Source organism: Papilio polytes, unplaced genomic scaffold (assembly GCF_000836215.1).
Source record: "Papilio polytes unplaced genomic scaffold, Ppol_1.0 DF821400.1, whole genome shotgun sequence".
Classification (NCBI taxonomy): domain Eukaryota; kingdom Metazoa; phylum Arthropoda; class Insecta; order Lepidoptera; family Papilionidae; genus Papilio; species Papilio polytes.
The window spans coordinates 5,902,313-5,923,219 of record NW_013527804.1 but is presented as its reverse complement, the minus strand read 5'-3'; the positions used below and the strand labels follow the sequence as shown (position 1 = coordinate 5,923,219).

The following is a 20,907-nucleotide window of genomic DNA, read 5'->3' as shown; positions in this document are numbered from 1 at the left end:
AGCTTTTCGTACAAGTACGTCCTAGAGTCCTAGTCAACCACGCTTCGAGTTAGCGTAATATTTTTGAATTTCTTTGATGATATGCAAGTTGCATCACGATGTTTTCCTTTACCGTAAAAGAATCTACACACCTACTGTTTATAAACGTTTGGATTGTTCTATTATAACTGTATGTGTTAATAATTCCATTTATAATTTGAATCCCTTTACTCCAAGTTTCGGTTATTAACAGACCAATTACTAATTTATTACGATGAGCTATAATAAAAATGAAGCCGAAAAAATTCCATAACTAATCCTTGACAAAGTTTTATATGAAAAAAACAAGCATTATCTAAATCTTTCATATTTGTTGTAAGGTTATTGTACTTTTACAAACACAACTTGATGGATGTTATAAACAATTAGTCGATTGAAATTATCGATCGAAAACGATACCTACACAAACTATTGAAAGGGTTAGGGAAGAACAATTAGGAAACTTTGATAGTACTTATCTACATGACCTAATTATATATCTTTTATTTTATAACGTTAGGTGGCAAGCGTGCAAACCATCTGAATCCGCCAAAATAGCGTAGTGACCGCTGCCCATAGACATCCGTGAGTGCAGATGCGTTGCTTACTCTTATCCGACGGAGGAGGAGACGCACATAAAGAGGATATTTCCCCTTCCTATGCATCTCCTCCACCGTCAAATCCACTTCCCTTTCGCATCCCCTCCTTATAAGAAAAGGGTGGTAAAGAGAAAGGGACTTAAATTAGGCTCCGACACCACACTCATCAGACGAAACACGGAATTGCTTCCATTTCACGCCTGTCTTCTGTGTGGTCGTCGTATTACACCGGGTGTGCCGGCCCTGCAGTGCTAAGATGTTAAAGCAGGCACTACCACTATTTAGAAATATCACGTAGAAAACGTTTTCCCGCCTCGCATTCATGTTGTGGAAAACTCTGTTTTAAACAGAATTTCCTAACAGTTACGACATATGGGTCTTTAAAAAAAGAACCTCCATTAAAAGCTGGTAACGCATCCGAGATTCCTCTAAAGAATTTTCTGTCTTTGGGCATCGGATCAATAGCTTAGAAGATTCACTCTTTGACCCCTTAAAAAGTACAAGAAGTAAATTAATTAACTTAATTGATTAAATTTATTTTTAAAAATGCATTTTACATTAAGTGGGCGTCCACAAATGTCCGTGTAATCGTACACTGCGTCCATTGTTTACTCCCGTTCCGTAATCGAGAATCGATGCTGATGACTGCCAGCAATGAATACACACCGGTTAATTGCCTTCGTGACGTCACGTGTCTAAATAAAAAGCAAACATTGTTACACCTCTCACCTACTTATGCCCATATTATACGAACATGACATATACAAATCTACATGTCGCCTAGTTTGGGGGTAGTTCAGCTGCCCATCAAACTCAATATAAAAATACTACGAATAACTACTACTAATACTAGTACTAATTGTAACTGGCCCCCTAAAACTAACTTAGGTCTTAGGCCTGCTTTTTTCTCGTGTCCACTCTTTATCCCTTTTCACTATTAACGGACTCAAAAGGGAAGAAGTCCTCAATTTGTTATTCTCGCGATATTTTATTTACATTTTATTCCCTAGTTAGTGGGGGGGGGGCAACGGCCTCCCTAACCCACCCTCCTAGCGTCGCCCATAGATCTTGTCCGTTTCTTACGCATTTCTAAGTCATATACTATCTCTCTGTCTCTACTCATAGTTCATAAACACGTATTAGATCGCTATTTCAAGATGTTTTCAAGGTTTCGAAGTAAATTTTAAAAACGTATATAAAATGGATATAAGCACGTAATGGTCTACGAGTGGTCGTCGCTGTGGGCGGCTAAGACGCTGTCACGTCGCAACTAGCGAGACGTGCTAACACTTTTGTTTGTAGACCTTCGGTACTCCACCAAGGGCTGACACATTGAAAAAAGTACTTTAAGTTGATCTGGTTTAATAACCAGTTGTTAATACAACTTATTATTTGTAACGATGTTTTTGAATACCGAAATTCTTGAATTAGGCGGCAAAGTTTTTTTGTGCAGTTTTTGTTTTAATTTTTTTTGTCATATTATAATAGTGTATTTATAAATACACTTTTTTTACAATAAAAAAGAGGCAAACGAGCAGCAGGAATACTTTGGTGATCAAACTTAATAATACAGTATAATACGTGAAGTCATTTATTTAGTTTAAAAAAATATCACAGACCCTGACCTTAGATTGACCATACCTCTTCTTAGTAAATTGTTAGTTCATTTTACATACAAATTGACAACCCTAGCCAGACTTAGTTAAGTAGTATCCGTCCAAATTTATTTGCGCAGTAAACTAATATATTCTAGTATTTACGGTATACTTTACACGAGTTGGGAGGGAATATACAATATTTGTGGTAAATTGATTAGTACTAAAGTAAACAGTTGTATATTATCTATGTTGCTATATTTATGTGCAATTATTTTTTTATGGATGTCACCATTTCAATTTAATCTATGGGTAAAAAAAAAATTGTTATTCTCTTTGTCATCGGCTAGCCCCCTACGTAGTTCAAGGTAAAGAAACTTGTCTGTAAAAATAGGCGTTAGTGTTTTGTCTAGGATTTTTTTAAAAAGAAAAAAGTTGAAATGTTTTTTTTTTATAATATAATTCAGCTTTGCTTTGTTTTTAAGAGTTTTTTATGTTTTCGTAACCTAAAATGTATATGAATTAAGTCGATTCCGTAACAATTGTATTTTAATGGACATAAAAACAATGACGCGACATTTACGATCTATAAAAAGTTTTATTGGCTACAAATTAAAACAAATTCTGATTTAATTATTTATCTCTCATTGAAATAAAACGAACACGTTTTTGCATAGTAAACACGCCATGACCCTTGGGCTAGTTTGATAAATTTTTAGGTTAGATGTCACAGGTTTACTAAATTAAAAGTATGGCCACACCTACTGCTATAAAATTGTTTATCTTCATAATATAAATAATCAAATATAATGTAAATTCTACGGAGACGCATGTCTCACATTTTCACATTTCTATTGGGTAAACACAATAACACTTGGGATAGGAGTCTCTCTGAGTGATGTGGCCTCAGACATTCTTTTCTATATTTACGACTTTTATAAGGGTATGGTCCCATTAGCAGCGGGCTTGATACAATAAGAACTGAGTATAAATACGAAACTGAATTTTTTGGTAAAGGCATTTGTGCGCCTATCACTACTTTACAATCTTCAATGAAAAATACTGTGTATTGAAGCTTTTTCAAAGTAAAATAAATAAGAATTGCTCCTTTCGCAATTTTGCTGGTCGTGATTTTATCGCTCTTAAGATTCCGCTAAAACTCGCTACCCAAATACAATGCAAAGCACGTTTATAGCTAGTTATAAATTATGTATTTTATTAAATAGACAAAAAGCTTCTACCTTTTATTGGTATTTCTAAATTAATTTTTACCACTCTAGGCAAAAATAGAGCAAAAACTCCGTTAGATTATTTTTTTATTTCTTTACGACATGAAATTTTACACGTCTTGATTTGGCATAAAAAAAAAACTGATTTGAGATTATAGAATTGGCAGTAGCGTAAATCAGCGTAATATCAGGATTTTACCCAACCGTCACCCCGCTTTGTCCCCACGTAGGGTCAGATAACAATAAAAAGTTTCATTCGTCTCACCTTTTGAGGTGAGAGGACGGTTGGAACTTATTTTACAACGGTTCTATCTGTCACCTTATTGACGATAGTGGGACTATAAGGTGGGAAGGATGAAACTTTTTATTCTCAAGTGGGGACATAGCGGGGTGACGGTTGGGAATAATTCTAATATCAATGACTATACCCAATAATATGGAAAGCTATGTATCTTTCACCTTCTGTCATGTTTGTACCTATAAATTGTTAGAAGTGTGTCTCAATAATCGCGTGAAAAATCCCATTAACCTAAATCGGAAGCCATTTGAATAATGCCAGTCCATCCTAATTTAAAGCTCTGTTTACGATAATAGAGTGATTAAAGCCGCCTTTAATCATTTTATGGCCATTGTTATGGCCGTACCATATCCAGACGATTTTTTTTTGTTTTAGCTGGCATTTTAGAAATTCTTTTCAAACAAAAGGAAAAACACAGTTTATTATGGTAAACAGGCATAAATTAATAGAAAAAAAGTAATAAAACCTATGTCGATATTGCAGTAAATGAAAAAAAAAAACAACAGGATTCATAAGTAAGTTAGTTTTGTTGGGATTGTAAAGTTTAAAGTTAATTGCATAAAAAATTACATGTTTTTTTAGGTTGAAAATGTATACTAGGAATGATAGTGCTGAATATGTGCAAAAATAGTTTTCTGTCCCCATCACATATTTAGTCTAAAAGTTTAAAGTCACGCCATCTATGTTTGAACTAATGCCCTAAGAAAATATTTTATGGTAAAAAAACGAATGTCAACCTACACTTTTACATTTATTTTCACTTTCTATAACTAATTAATTTAATGAAAAGTGAATATAAAGGGTAGTTAGTATACATTAATGTTTTATGATTTGGGAATAGTGTAAGGGCCTGCTTTGTTTCTGGTTAACCAAGAAACATGTGAAATATTAAGTATTTAGTACTGCTATGTTTTCACTCAAATAGTGATGATGTTTTGAATTTGGGGAATATCAAAAAATAATTTTTGATTTTTTAGTAGAAAACAGGATTTTTTTATGGAAAGCACTCTACGAACAATTGTCATAATAGGTTCTATATTGTCTATGCCTTGCTCTATTATTTTGCGCCTGCGCACTTGACTGATGGTTTACGCTACGTACCTAAAATCATTTTGTGGAAAATTTGAAGTTTGTTGTTTTAGTGACAACTTATTCATAATTATTTATGAAAGCTTTGTGCTAATTACCATTCCAGGCGCGAGGCAGAATTATTCTGTAACAGTCGGCCTGGATGCGTATAGTCAGTAAGAGTTCGAGCGGTTGTACGGTAGCCATCTTGGATTCGAACAAAGCTTCAGATGTGTAGTTTGTCTGTTTATCAATAATTTTTGTGCATTTTATTGTAAATAGTTTGTATGTTTAGGATATGTACGGAACGTTCGTCCATATGTGTAAATAGCTATGGCTGCGTCAAGGAAATTACAAGGTAATTTGCCATGTTATCAGGTTAGAGATTGACCCCAACCTATGTAGATACGTGTTCTAGACTTCTATTGTCCGTTCAGTGAGACCTCTGCCATACTGCAGATATTGAAAATGAGAAGTATGTTGCGGGTGTGATTTAGGATTTTATATTTTTATACAACAATATACACTGTCAAACGTCGACGCCGCGATGCTACGTCGATCGTAAATGAAGATCACATTTGACGCACACAATTACGATACTGAGTTGATATCCAATATAAGTGATACCTGAACGCCACAGATGGGTGCTCATTCCGATTCATTTAGTGCTTGTAACGCGTTCGGTCGTTAATAACATTGTCAAAACAGGTTTTATGTTATTCATGTGCAAATGTTTGTTGCAGGTGAAATAGACAGGTGTTTAAAAAAGGTCACAGAAGGGGTTGAGACATTTGAAGACATCTGGAAGAAAGTGCACAATGCGACAAATAGCAATCAGAAGGAAAAATATGAGGCCGATCTCAAGAAGGAGATTAAAAAACTCCAGAGGCTACGGGATCAGATCAAGTCATGGATCGCCTCCGGGGAGATTAAGGATAAGAGTACACTTTTAGACAATAGGAAACTAATAGAAACGGTGAGTGTTAACAAATCTTCAATAACTATAGGCTTTTTATTTATCTGTTATGACATAAATAACCTCAAAAAACTTCATTTGAATTCTTATGGGATATATTTAAATGACATGTCTATTTTGAGGTTATCAGAATTATATATATTCAACTGTACATAGAATGTTAACATGTTATTTGTTGAAATATGTAAATTTAAGTGGATTTCTCATTGCAATTGGATTAAATCAATATAGTTAACTATTATATACACTCGAAAGTTCAAGTTTCCTACTTGTTGATCTCACAATTGCCCTATTGTGTACCAATTATCATACTTTTCTCACAAAAACTAATGATTGCTCTAATTATTTTCATAATCAATAGCATTGTTTACCAGCAAATACATAAAAGGAAAACAAACACTATATACAACTTTATTAAGTATTTTATAATTTTGATGTGCAGAAAAATATAGTACTAAGATACAAATGTATACTACTAGCCAATGACCACAATTAAATCCATGTGTAATTAAAAAATATACATTTGTAGCCTATGTGTTCGAAATTATGTTCTACATCTGGGCTATTGACCATGATGGGTTGATCTGATCTTACCTTTTTATTCTTAATAGTATTGAGTTCCAAAGGCTTTGTAAAATGTAACAATAAAATTTAAATGTAGTTTTTAAGTGTCAAAGCATTCACATATAAAAACTACAGGTTTTTGAGAGATGAACATAAGTATTGTATGAATGTTGGGCAAAGAAGACATCAATTGTTGAAAATACTAATGATTTAGATGTATCCTAAAAACTCTGTAAAATATAACTTTTAAGTATGTAATTGTTACTCGGAATAATAGTCACAAATCTAAACAACCATCAATAAATTAAAATAGTTTTCTAAAATTAATCAAGTAAATAAAATAAAATAAAATTCAATCCTTATAAAATAACCAAAAATTGCTAGTAAAATGTAATGATAATTAAACGTAAATGTATGAATCCTTTTAATATCCTATTGGATTATTTAATATTTCTTCTGAATTCTTATAAGATTTTTAAAATGTTTCCTTCAAAGTCTTAACTTTATTACTTGTCTTAACTTATAAAAAGTAATTGAGAAGATGCCAAGGTCTTTGTAAGTGTTATTTACTTTTAAAAAGATTGTTTTCTTGTTTTACATTACTTGAACTAGTTTTGTTGATCAGTTCTTCATTATATTAATGCATAAAGTCACTTGCTGTCTGTTCTTATGTAGTCTTGAATCTTTGAAACTATGCAGTGGAAAATCCAGGTTTTTTTTTATAATGGATAGAGTGATTTGAGAGAAAGGTGAATATGTATGTATGTGATGTAAATAAACACATTTTAGTATCAGTATTGGAACCATGCAAATCAGGGCGGGAACTAGTGCACACTTATTATTCTATTCTCATCACTATCAACTTGTTCTTGTCCCTATGAAGGGTCAAGACTGTATATGCTGCTCTATTCATTTGTATCCATCCTATATGAATCCACTCCATCCTGGACCCTATCCTCTTTCACGCAATCCATCCATACTTTCTTCAGTCTTCATCCACCTTTGTAGACATCCACATTCAGGCTTAAAACTTTCTGGTTTGTCTCAATTCCCTTGTCACAAAACATGTCCATACCACGCTAACTGTTTGCTTCTTAGTTTCCTCTAATATACTTATTTTTAACTTTAACCCTTCCTGTCACACCACACATCCATCTTAACATTGCTTAGTTTGATAAGTGAAAACAGTTTCATATGAATTTTGCTCTAATCGGTAACCATGTAATGTCTCAATACATGACTGACATAAATCTATACTAATATTATAGAGAGGAAAGATTTGTATTTTTGTATATAATGAAATAACTCAAAAATGTCTGGGCTGAATTCAATATTAGAAAGTATCTGTGAGTAACATAAGCTATGTTTTTTATTATTATTTTAATTTCACAGTGACAGTCATGGTTAAGAGCTAGAACATTATAATATGAAATTAATTCCATTAAACTGTATGTAACTTGAGGGTGAATTTAAAATAAACAAGTCTGTGACGACCTTGTTGTCTTATCAGATATACATTGTTTATAAAATTCATGATAATAATATAACAACATATTTAATCTTTGAATTAATAAAGTTATTTTGTAACTTTATGCATTTTGTTACACTTGAGTTATTAGATCCTTAAAAAGTAATGAAAACCCCAAACTTGTATATTACTGTTTTTAATTGTGGTCACTAATTCTTATATGATAAAGTTTATTTTACTTTTATAATTACTGCTGGACAGGACTGGTTTTATTTTATTTTACTACAAAAGTGGATTTACTTTAGTGAAGAATGATAATTGTTTTTGTCACTAAAAGCAGTATTATGTGTTAATTAAGTAAAATAAATTTACTTATAATTCATTTTTAACTATATTTTGCATTGCTATTGTGGATAGTCACAATTGTGGAAATTGTAACAGAAAAGACATGTGCATTGTTTTTGTTTTCTCCAATATATTTACTGAGTTTAAAAGGGACAGAGTTGTTATTTAAATCCTAAGAGAAAATATGTTACACCTCTAAAGTTGTCTATCTATGAATTGATAGTATTTACAATATTTGTGTTGTGCGTTTTCAGTATATTATTTTATTATGATGGAATTTTTTTATGTTCCAGCAAATGGAAAGATTTAAGGTAGTAGAACGCGAAACAAAAACCAAGGCATATTCGAAAGAAGGTCTCGGCGCGGCGCAGAAACTGGACCCGGCGCAGAAAGAGAGAGAAGAGATGTCCTCTTGGCTCAGTTCTTCTATAGATGCACTTAATTTACATGTAAGTTTACCTTTACTTAATCTTATGCTTTTTCACTAACCAGCTCTTAAAGTACTCTTAAATCTTCGAAGGTACATAAGGTACCAATTACTCCTTGATATCTTAAATCAAACAGAAAATTTTATTAATAATTGTTAAGTTAGCTGTTACCCTGTATGTAGCCCATGTGATCTTCCAGACTATGTTATACATCTATGATAAACCAGATTTTATTGGAATCTGTTTAAGCATTTTGGAGATTTGACCCTGATCTGTTTAGGCATTTGGATGTCTATGTGGATTAAAAAAAAAACAAAAGTGGGTAGCCTATGTTTGTGTGTGTAATGAACCATATCCCATGTGTTACTTCTGGCTATGTTTTATATCTATGCCATTTTGTTAAGTTACATTTAACTCTGGCAGAATTATTAAATATGTGTTATTAGTAAATGTGATAAAACCAAATAAATGTATCCTATTGGAATCTTAACTATTACTGGGACCAAAAGTTACCTATGCGTTCTGCCAGACTATTGTCTACATCTGTTTCAAATTTTATAGATATCAGTAATCTTTTGCATTGATAATATTAGTAAGATTTGTGATTTTTGTGTTTTAGGTTGATTTATTTGAGTCTGAAGTAGAGTCATTGTTAGTGGGTAAGAAGAAACGTTTGGATAAGGAGAAGCAGGACCGAATGGAGGAGCTGAAGGTGAAACTGGAGAAGCACAGGTTCCATATAAAGAAGCTCGAGACGTTGCTGCGAATGCTCGACAACATGTCCGTGGAAGTCGACCAAGTTAGTGTTAGCAATGTTTTATACTATATTGTTGTTTGTTGTTAGTTTCTGTGTTACATTTTGAAGTTTTTCTGTCGAAACACATATTAATGTAGTATTTTCTAAATGTAGGTACCATTAGTTATTCATATAATTTTAACAATGTAATTAATATAAACACTCAGACCAATAACTACCGTCAGAATGGTGCGCAAGTCGAATATTTCTAAATGACATTGACAGATGTCCGATAGGGATGGGACATAGTGCCAATTAGCTAGTGTTGCGCTAATCCTCTACTGCAGTACTGATTTTCTTCTTAACGGTACTTATACTCAAACACGGTTTATTTCGTTAAGAGAGTGCTCCTAACTCCTGGTTCTGTCAGAAAGTATAAAAAAACATTGAACGCCTAAAAAGCATAGCATTAGTGAGCTATCATAATTTAGTTTTCTTGTACCAGTCAGAAAACTTCTAAGTCCATAGTCTCGTGAAGTTTTTATAGCACATTCGGCAGTGAAACCTCAGTTATCAGTTGGAAGTTGTAGTTTCTAATTGCGCTTTTATTAATTTTGGTTTAGATATGTTTACCTAATACTAATACATACTAAAAATTTAGTATTAGTAACCTTTACTAATACTAAATTTTTGTTATATTTGGCTAATTGTTAGAGAATCTAGAAGGCTGTTTGTATATTTTTTATTAAATTGTAAATAACGCATGGCTTTGTAATAAATGTATTTTGTTTATAATATAAGTTCTTTTAGAGATAGAATAAGAATTATGAGATGCAATAAGATATTTTGATGTAATAAATTATGGAAGAAAGGGAAATAAAAGTTATATTTCCAAAGGCTTACATCGACTATATCATTTACAGAATTATTTAGTTAGATTATCTATTACTTGTACAACAAAAAACAATAGATAAAAATAGTGTAAAACTGACTGTAGCACTCCAGTGGTTAGGAAAGTCGAGAATAAAAAAGTCTAGATGCAAGTTTCTAAAATGACTGTCTTGTACCGAGCTCTGTTAAGGAGAGTCTTAAAACGAAAGAGACAAGGATACATAAAAAAATCTAATTGACAAATTATTATTTTTAGATAAAAAGAATAAAAGACGATGTTGAATATTACATATTGACATCGTTCGATTCAAACTACGACGAGACGGATTGCATATACGACGACATAAACGGCCTCGACGAGATCGAACTGAGCGGAGTCGGCCTGCCCTCCTCCGCCACCACCGACAGTAACAACAGCAATGACTCGCCCGGCTCCCCCACCAGCATACTCTCAGGTATACTAGCTGTTGCTCGCGACTTCGTCCACGTGGAATAAAAAAATATAGCCTATGTTACTCATTGATAACATAGCTTAATAATGGTGAAAGAATTTTTGAAATCGACCCAGTAGTTTTTGAGTTATTTCAATACATACAAAAATACAAATCTTTCCTCTTTATAGTGTTAGTATGGACTAGCTGTTCTTATGATGATAAAAACTTAGCCATTGGCTGCGAATTTAAAGACCAAGGCAATTTTTGTGTATACTAATGGCTTGTAGTTTTTGTCTCTTTCTCCTATTTTTTTTCCATTTTTCTCTTTCGGAGTGGAAGCCTGACACTAATTTCATTATAATTTTGTTTGCAGGTACCAGCCCAATTACATCACCAGCGTTAGACATACTAAACCATTCAACAGATTCTATAGACGTGGATAAGAAGAAGAAAGCGGAGGAACTCGTTGCCAAAGTAAGAAAACACCAGTATCAACTTTAATTAAAAAAATTGTAGCTGTCAAGTACAGTCAATAATACTAAAACTGTAGGTTTACACAAAATACACAAACACATATTGCTGTCCCCCTCAATCCTTTCATATAGACGGAAACAGTAAGTTATACGATAATTTAGATTAGGACATTTTGTTTTACGCAGTATTGCACCGTTTAAAGTTCCAAAAACACATTTAATTTTTACAACTTAGTTAAAGTTACATAATAATGGTCCATCGGTACCAAAAACTAGTTGAAACCATCACCCAACGATCATACGTAAGTCCTTTTATACATATTTTCTAAAAACCTATTGCTATCTCTCTTTTTTGTATGTATAAATATACATAACGTTAAATATATATAATAATAATATAATACGTATATATAGATGTGTGTGGTTTGTGTAAAAGTAATGAACTTTGCAGCCGGTGAAACCTCTCCCGCTGCGTGCGGTGAACAGCTGCGCGGTCACCAACAGCGCCAATGTCACCTCCTTGCTCAATCACTCCGCAGTATCTACCAACAGGTCAGTACTAACAATGTTTTTTTTACGAGCAAGCGGTTACCTGAATCCACCGAAAAGCGACCGCTGCTCATAAATATCCGCAATTGCAGATGCGTTGCCTACCTTTAATTGACGGAGATGCATATAAAGAGGACATTTCCCCTTTCTATGCGTCTCCACCGTCAAATCCACTTTTCCTTTCCATCCTTTCCACTCAAAAAAAGGGTGCAAAGGGAAAGGGACTAAAATTAGGCCTCCGGCACCACACTTATCAGACTAAACGCGCAATTGCTTCCACTTCACGCCTATCTTCTGTGAGGTCGTGGTATTACACTGGGCAAGCCGGCCCTACAGTGCAAGGATGTTAAAGCGGGCTCTACCACTGTTAAACTTATAATGAACAACTAAACATTTATTGTGATAGGAAGTTTACCCTAAGAGTGACTAGGTTATAGTCAATTTTTGCTCACAGCGGGTTGATTTTAATATATCTTTGAATTTCTTATCATAACAATTGTAACAAAATTTAACCAAAGTGGTACATGGCAGATTATACCTGGTCATATAGATTACTAGCTTTTGCCAGCTTAGAATTTAAAAAAAGTAGTAAGTAGTCTATGTGCTCTTCCAGACTGTTCTTTATCTATGCTGAGTTTCAAACATTTATAGTATTACTCTGAACTATGGTCCGGTTCAGACAAACGCTTAAAAACCGCGCCACCGAAGCTCTAAAAGTAGCCGACGCAAATATACTGTCAGTTTTTTGCTTTAATTTTGATGGTAGATTTAATAATCGCTGTATAATGGAGATGTATAAAGTCATAATATAATGTCAGCTTTGTGCCTGCAGTATAAACACGACAGGGACAGGGACGGGCGCGTCGGGCACCTCCACCCCCATCAAGCTGCCGCCGCCCAGCCCGCCGCACCCCGCGCACCCCGCGCACCTCGCGCACCCCGCGCTGCTGGCGCACCCCGCACACCCCGCGCACACGGCGCACCCTGCGCACCCCGTGCTCCTGCACCAGCGGAACAACACAGGTATGTACCTCACACAAGTATAAGAACGTACACGTAAATGTACGTATATGAAGTTATACGTAGGTGTATGCAAATGTATATATAATCAGACGTAAATGTATACAAATGAATATGAACGTAGACGTAGATGTATACAAATGTATACGAACTTTACCTAGACTAGTTGATGCTCTTGACTTTGTCTGCGTAAAATTAAACAAGAATAAAAAACATAGAATATATTACTCATAGATAACGTAGCTTTTTAATTGTGAAAGAATTTTTGAAATCGCCACAGTAGTTTTTGAGTTATTTCAATACATACAAAAATCCAATAATACAAATCTTTACTCATTCCTAGATGTATACAAATGTATACGAATGTATACCTAGATGTATACAAATAAGAACGTATGCGTACATATGTAGAAACGAATAAAAACTTATACGTCGATGTGTTCGTCCTCATTCCTCTAGTTCCTTACCCTTTCAATCCCTTACATCCACCATCTCACTAAATGTTGCTTAAAAATATTCTTGTGAATTGCAGTTTTACGTAAAGGAAATATTAAAACATGTTGAAAGTTGCTCACTTTACTTAATGCATTGTTACTAATATGTTAGTCCAGGATAAAATAATATTTTAAATTAGTGTATTTCAGTCTGTTACTCAATATCGTATATGTGTACTACAATGTGAATATTAAAATTGAGTCTTGAGTTTATTGCGCTTATCCACGCAACTTTTAATTATGCCAGTACAAAGGTGAATGAACTCTTAACTTACGTACTAATAACACTTTGTAAATTCTCGATTATTTATACTTTATTTTCGTATCGAAAAGTTCTATTTGATTGATAAAATTTTAACATATCCATTGGGAAGGGATTAGCTAAATATCCGTGTACATTTGGCACATTATCAAAACTTCCCTAAATAATTCCACATAAGTCTGTTGACGTTTGCCAAGGGATAGATATTAAAATAAAACGTGTTAATGAAATCAACTAAAACCCATTATAGTTAGCATATTTTAATGCTGTACTCAATGGACAATTCTCATTAATTCTATACCAAACCTTAAATGTGTGGTGCGTCTTGTTTACAATATTTATGCTTTCATTTGAATTTCACACTCGAGGAAAAGTAATATATTCCAATAAAATAAAGATAAAAGATAAAGAGATTAAAACAATAGCTAGTTATCAATGATAACCGTACGCCGCGTTGTTTACACAACAAACCGCCTCGTGAATGAGTTGGCGGGAAATATCAGCGGACATGTTGCGAGTTTGGCAGGCGGCCATGTTTTCTATGAACGCGGTCTTGGCTCACGGCCAGGATGACGTGGCATCTCTCCGCGAACAAAATGCTCAGTCGATAGGCTCTATTCAGAACGGTCGCAGCCTTTACTATCCTTCCATAGCTATGTTTTCCCGCGCTTACGACAAATATGGACGATGGTAATTTTTATAGTTTAGTGCATGAATTGTTTTTCGAAGTTTTTTTTTTACTGTTTATATTGCGCAGTTGTGTTGTGAAGTTCAATGTTGATTATGTAATTATTTGCGCGTGCCCGGTTTACGTTGGTGTGTAAACGTAGTGTTTTCATACAACCGCGTTTTGTGTTTTTAACTCGACTTTTCTTGCGTTGTTTTTGTTAGATCATGATTTGCACTTTTCAGTGGTTTGATTATTTGAAAACAAAGAATAATATTATTGTTAGTAATTGAAATAAAATAAATATTATTTGAGAAAATCCATATGTGAGATTATTTAAATAATTTTTCATAGACTAGTACTATCGAAATTATATTTGTAAATTTGTGTATCGTTTTTGTTTACTTTGTCATAAGAAACGATCACATTTAAAAAACAAATAATAATTTTTAGTAGTCAAATTAAGTCATGTTGGATATTCATGAGTGACAAATTTTTTTTTAATCCAAATATCGCGTCACTATGTAGGTATGTCTGTAATAAACTTTAAAGCCTAAACCGATTTAGATGAAATTTCATATGATTTTATTTGTTGCAGAGATAGTGGAGAATGGTCCAGTATCAATCGCACCACTACACAACGCTGTCATCCATCAAACACCTCTCGCTCAACCCCTACCTGTGAGTTAGCCACCCCTAACGTTATAATCTCTCAAATATCAATGTAATCTCGTTTACGGCCGTGAATAGCGTCATATAAACTTTACGGAGGCTAGTATTATTACTATTGTGCGTTAAATATTGCGCAGCGTAAAAAAATTGATGAGCTATGAATCAGCTCAAAGTTCGCGTGGGTGAAGCTGATCAGTGATCCAACTCATAGATTACCTCAATTGCGTGTCACCGGTTTATTCCATAGTTATAGGACAAATTAAGCCATGAGTAGCTCATCTAGTTGTTGAGCGCTAGCTCAACGGTGTAAGGCTATGTGAGCTGATGTTTTAACCAATTCTGATATACACGTATCTAGTGTACACAATTATTGTAACTTTGGTCACATAGTAGCAGATGTTTTTATTATTTGCAGACGTCAAAAAGTACGTCAGCGACGCCGTCGAGCGCGAGTTCGTCGAGCGGCGCGGGCGCGGGCGCGGCCACGCCGGCGCCGCGCGAGCCCTCACCCCCGCCCGCGCCCGCGCCTGCGCCCGCCCCCGCACCAGCGCCCGCGCCCGCCTCCGCGCCCGCCCCCGCGCCCACGCTCAACGGGCCCGTCCTACTCACCAATGCGCATGCGCTCGCGCACACCCACCCACACCATCATATCGCAGACAAGTTAGTGTCAATTTTAAACTACATTGTCATCACCAGCCCATTATACGTCCCCACTAAGGGGCTCAGAGCCCTACCCTAAGTAGTTTTTCTATTTTTACAACAAAGTTTTTTTTTTATTCGTGGGTGGAGTGTTTCGTCGATGCTTTGCGGACGACGTTTCGCTATTTTCCCTCATTACTATATGCCATACTTAAAATCGCCAGTCACAGTCGCAGCGCAGACCTTATTTTTAAATGTGGCAAGGCTCGGCAGGATGAGAGTTAGAGTATTACTGATCGTCCCCGACAACCTTGGGCCGTTGAGATATTCGAAAAGCGTAATACTTAGAAAACATGTAATGTACATTTAATATGAGATATATGTAACAAAAATGTTACAAATTCATAAACTAAGTGAGAGGAGACTTGAGTATGAGTCCAACAGTATATATGTCCGCAGCGGCATCGGCAGCCCGCCGCCGAGCGCCGCGCCCGCCGGCACCGCCTCGCTCAAGAGCATGGCGCAGGAGGCCGTGCAGCGCGCGGGGCTCGACGCGCACCATACACAGGTAAACATCACTACATACATTATCATACATTAAAAGAGAAAACTCGATAGAGACTAGAGATCAGTCATTAACAGAACCAACCTAAAGAAATTCCCAAATGAGTAGTCTTTACGGGGCGAAATATTAATAATTAAAGAATAATAGGGATAAGCATGTGTAAAGAATCAAAATGTCCAAAATTATTAAAGTTTTTCGTATTGTGTGATTTTAATGTCATTTTTGTTTACTTCCAGAACACAAGAAGAGGAACAGCATTATCTCAAGCACACATCCCCCCTTTATTAGGCGTCGCGCCTTTGGGACCCTTACCTTTAACAGCTGTTAGTATTGATATCATAATACTTCATACTAATATTATAAATGCGAACGTTTAGATAGATGGATGTTTGTTAGAGTTTGTACCCTAAACGGCTGAACGGATTTCGATGAAATTTGGCATGAACATAGAGAATAGTCTGGTGGAACACAGGGTACTCAGTTTTGTTTTTTTTTTTAAATAATTCCACGCAGACAGTCGCGAGCAGAAGCTAGTTAACAATAAGTAAAAAAGCAATTTCTTTAAATTAATTATTATTTACTGTAATATTTGCAGGAGCATCAGTTACAGTACCGAATGATGGAGTCATCTTTCTACCATATGCCGCATCCGTCCGACTCGGAGCGCATGCGCAACTACCTGCCGCGCAATATCTGTCAGACGCCCCTCTACTACAATCAGGTAGATGATAATCTCACCCCACCACGATGCCCAAATACAAGAAACATCCCTAAGTTTATATGCATTTGCACACACTCGTTCCTAACTCAGGATACATGACACACTCGTCCTAAAGAATACACGACACTTGTCCCTAAGAATACATAACACTCTTATCTAACCTATAATAAATGGCACTCCTTATCGCGGAGTACATGACACACTCATCTCTAAGAATACATCACACTTGTCCCTGAGAATACATAACACTCTTATCTAAAATAAATGACACTCCCTAATGCAGAGTATATGACACACTCGTCCGTTAGAATACATGACAATTGTATTTAACGTAGAATAGATTACTTACCGGTTCTTTACTCGAATTAATGCCGCATATGGCATGATTTTCGTGTCTTGATTGAAATTCACACTAATGTCAAAATTGGAATATATGACACACTGGTCCTACTGGTAGCGTATAGAGTACTGACGTAGCGGTGTGGTTGTCGCGGTGCTAGGTGCTGCTGCCGCACTCGGACTCTGTCGAGTTCTTCCAGCGGCTGTCGACGGAGACGCTGTTCTTCGTGTTCTACTACATGGAGGGCACGAAGGCGCAGTACCTCGCCGCCAAGGCGCTCAAGAAGCAGAGCTGGCGCTTCCACACCAAGTACATGATGTGGTTCCAGAGGCACGAGGAGCCGAAGGTCATCAATGAGGAGTATGAACAGGTTCGTGTACTTGTCGGTAACATTTACTTATGATTGGAAGCGTACATATTTTTGCAGCTGGCTGTACTTGTATACAATATGGGGCAAATGGATCTCGGCTTAAGTTTTAATATCTATTCATTTTTGTTTTAGGTTCATTATCAAAACTTACATCGATTATTAATTCTTGATGAATAATTTAGTAATTGTAACATTTCAGGGCACGTACATATACTTCGACTACGAGAAGTGGGGCCAGAGGAAAAAGGAGGGCTTCACGTTCGAGTACAAGTACTTAGAGGACCGCGACTTGAACTGAGGGCGGGCCTCGTGCAGGCAGCGTGCAACGCCCGCGTCACTACCGCGCCGCACCCGCGCCGCAGCCGCGCCGCACCCGCGCCGCAACCGCGCCGCAACCGCTACCCGGTGGAAAACTAAATTCTCTTTCATTCCGTTAAGAGTATTATATTTATGAATCGGCTCCTCGGTCTCTGTGATGACCGCCGGCTGTGTGACTCGACTTTAAAAGTGAATACAAGATTGCACGAAAACGTCTCAACAAAATGTTCATATCGAAGTAGTATAGTGAGTGGTGTGCCGGGGGATGACAGGGGATGACAGGGGATGGCAGGGGAGGGGCAGTGCAGTGCAGTGCAGTGGCATGTCATGTGATGCAATAACTTTAGTCCGCCCCGTGGGCTAGTATTTAAAAAGAAATGTGATATCGATATAGGAACCCGGAGCGTATTCGGATACACGACTTAATATGTTCCTTCCTCCTGTAATAAAATTATTGTTTTTTTTTAATAATCATCACTTTTGAATCTGTATAAAATTTTGTATGTCATTTTTATTTGTACAATTAATTGATGTTTTGGAAAGTAAATGTTGGTGTATTTATTATCTGAGGTGTACATTAGTGTCAAATGTTGCTAGTCATGCCATCTGAAGATGTTATTCGGTATTGCTCTGGGTGATTTTTTTAACTTGTAGTGACTGCAACTAGTTTGTGTAATACTTAGCTAACTTATACATACCACACTATGAGTTAAACTAAAATGTTAAATCTGTCTTCAGGCATTGGAGCTGTGTAATTTATGAGGAATATGTAAAAAATTTAGTTTAAGTGCAAGATTTTAAATCGATCTCATATTTGATAACACTGTAGTATGTTATTTATCCCAAAGACCCTTAATGCCCGCTACATATGTACAGTTCTGACAGTTTTAACGGAATAACCGAACTATTCAGTACAAACTGTTGCATATATAGGTAAAATATTAACTGTGCAGTTCAACTGACAGTTTATATTTTGTCTACACATGTAGTTTTAACTGAATAGCCGAACTTTATTTGACTGTTCAGTTAAAACTTAACGGTTTGGCTGTTCAGTGAAAACTGAACTGAATTTATGTGACGGGCTTCACATTGGTATGTGTAAGTTAAGCTGAAGACAAAGTATAAGGAACTCTCTCACTTAAGCTTTTGTTAAATTTATTGCATTTAAGTTGAACAAAATGAAGGGAAGCTCGTAAATCACTGCCAAGTTTTAGTATATCTGGTGCAGGATTTGATGCGGACGGACTGTTGTCATTTTATATATGTCACATTTAACCCTTTGATTGCCAAATGATAAATTAAACTCCATTTAAGTATTTTTAGTGGAAAAATCGACCCCCAACGTTTAGCTCTCTTTTTTTTATAAATCAAAATAAAAATCATAAAATCGGAATTTTGTATTTTAAATACTGCTATAATAAATCTGGCAATATTATGTCTTGGTCACAAATGTATGACTGAATAATCATGTAATTTATTTTCCTAAGAAATGTGATTGTTTAGGGGATAATATAAAAATAAAATTCTCATTGAATTAGTGCGTGTATGGAGGTTAATTAAGTGAAGATGAAAGTAAGATGTATGGAAGATGTATGACCACCAGTTTGGTGTCATACAAGTGAGCAGTAATAAAAAATAAGAGTAATTGTATGTATGTTAATGTATGGAATAAGAGGTGTACCAAGACCATACAAAATTCATCAAACAGTGTTTTCTTATGTCTATTGATAGTTATTGGTGCTGTGGAAATTTGTACTTTAACACTATTGTTTTAAGGTTGAAAATCAAACGGTTAAATGAGATATAAGAGTGGGGGAGTTCATTGTATGGCGACTAACGTAATGTACTGCCAGAGGAGGCCTCGTACAGTCGGCGATTTTCCATTATGTGAGACAGATTGTGTGATTTTGTAAGTTTTACAAGGCGTTAAACCATATGACATAATGTACAAACAGTCGAATTTATATGTATGTATAAAGGACAGGGCTTATCACGATCGACAACTTTGTATTCCATCATATCTCTTACAAATTTTGTCGATGTTACGAAAACGAAGTCGCAACTGTTTCATTCGTGATAGACCCTCAATTATTGGCTCTATTGCAATGTCATAACACAATTTCTCTTAATATTCTCTTTGAGTAAATAGATTTATACATATGTCACATTGTATAAAACTATGTCCATATGTGTCAAATTGTATACAAATATGTCCATATGTGTCACAATGTATACAAATTTGGCCATAAGTGTCACAATGTATACAAATTTGGCCATAAGTGTCATGTTGTATCCAAAGTGGTAAAAATTTAATTTTGGTTGTTGCATGTATGGGTCAATTAGCATCACAATAGAAATTCATCTAGCGGTTTATGTAGGCGGTATTTTCCTATTTATTGACATTTAAATGCCTTTGTAGTTATGGGCGATAGTAACAGCAACTGGCTTGCGTTATGTAAAAGTGTTTGAAAGTTTTGACCACTTTGGTTATTACATGTAATACTGGATACATACATATAAATGGTTTTCAGTTGACTGTTTGTATAAACAGTTTTAGTACATTTTCAGTTAAAGTGCAGTTGTAGGCGTCCAGTTAGTCACTAGTGTATACTTGGCAGCATTACCATTGGTTAAAATCAAATTGTTTATTTCATATCAAGACATACTGTGATGGGACTATAACTGTGTGATGTTAGTGATGGACATATTTTATACATAAAATCGGAAAGTGATAAAAATGTTTAAAAATATATCTAAAGAATCAACATTGCTATTTTGTATGATTTTAATGTTTGGGTTTTTGTAAATTGTGTAATTTACTGGACGTGTACAATGTAGGGAGCGTCGATTCGTTTCGAGTGATATCGGTATGTGCCTAGCAATATATGATGCAGCGTGCGCGGGCAGATGCGGGCAGGGGGCGGGACATGCAGTCGGGGTGGGGACAGGGCGGGACGGGCGGGGACGGGCAGCGGAGCCTAGTTCAGCGGTACAATGTAGAGCGCGATCTCGATTATTTCCGTGCGTGGTTATGATAGTTTTCATTTTTGTAAAAAGTCTATCGTGAGAGCAGATGAAATGTGGTAAATAATAATTTAAAGAATTCACTGTACAGTTCTATTTGTATAGAAATAATAAATAATGATTAAAAAAGAAAACATTTTAAAA

The 20,907-nt window shown here is 35.5% G+C and overlaps 1 protein-coding gene across 1 annotated transcript; it reads left to right on the top strand.

The window, feature by feature from the left end:
- The first annotated feature begins 4,801 nt into the window (after positions 1–4,801).
- Positions 4,802–20,509, top strand: LOC106108881 (CCR4-NOT transcription complex subunit 3). The gene is made up of 15 exons (XM_013290192.1): positions 4,802–5,165; positions 5,551–5,783; positions 8,454–8,609; positions 9,208–9,387; positions 10,472–10,670; positions 11,023–11,123; positions 11,574–11,674; positions 12,504–12,694; positions 14,713–14,795; positions 15,202–15,446; positions 15,885–15,993; positions 16,227–16,313; positions 16,586–16,711; positions 17,212–17,421; positions 17,621–20,509. Exons 1-15 carry the CDS (start codon positions 5,141–5,143, stop codon positions 17,717–17,719), a joined length of 2,145 nt encoding a protein of 714 aa, XP_013145646.1. The 5' UTR covers positions 4,802–5,140; the 3' UTR covers positions 17,720–20,509.
- Positions 20,510–20,907: the final 398 nt, after the last annotated feature.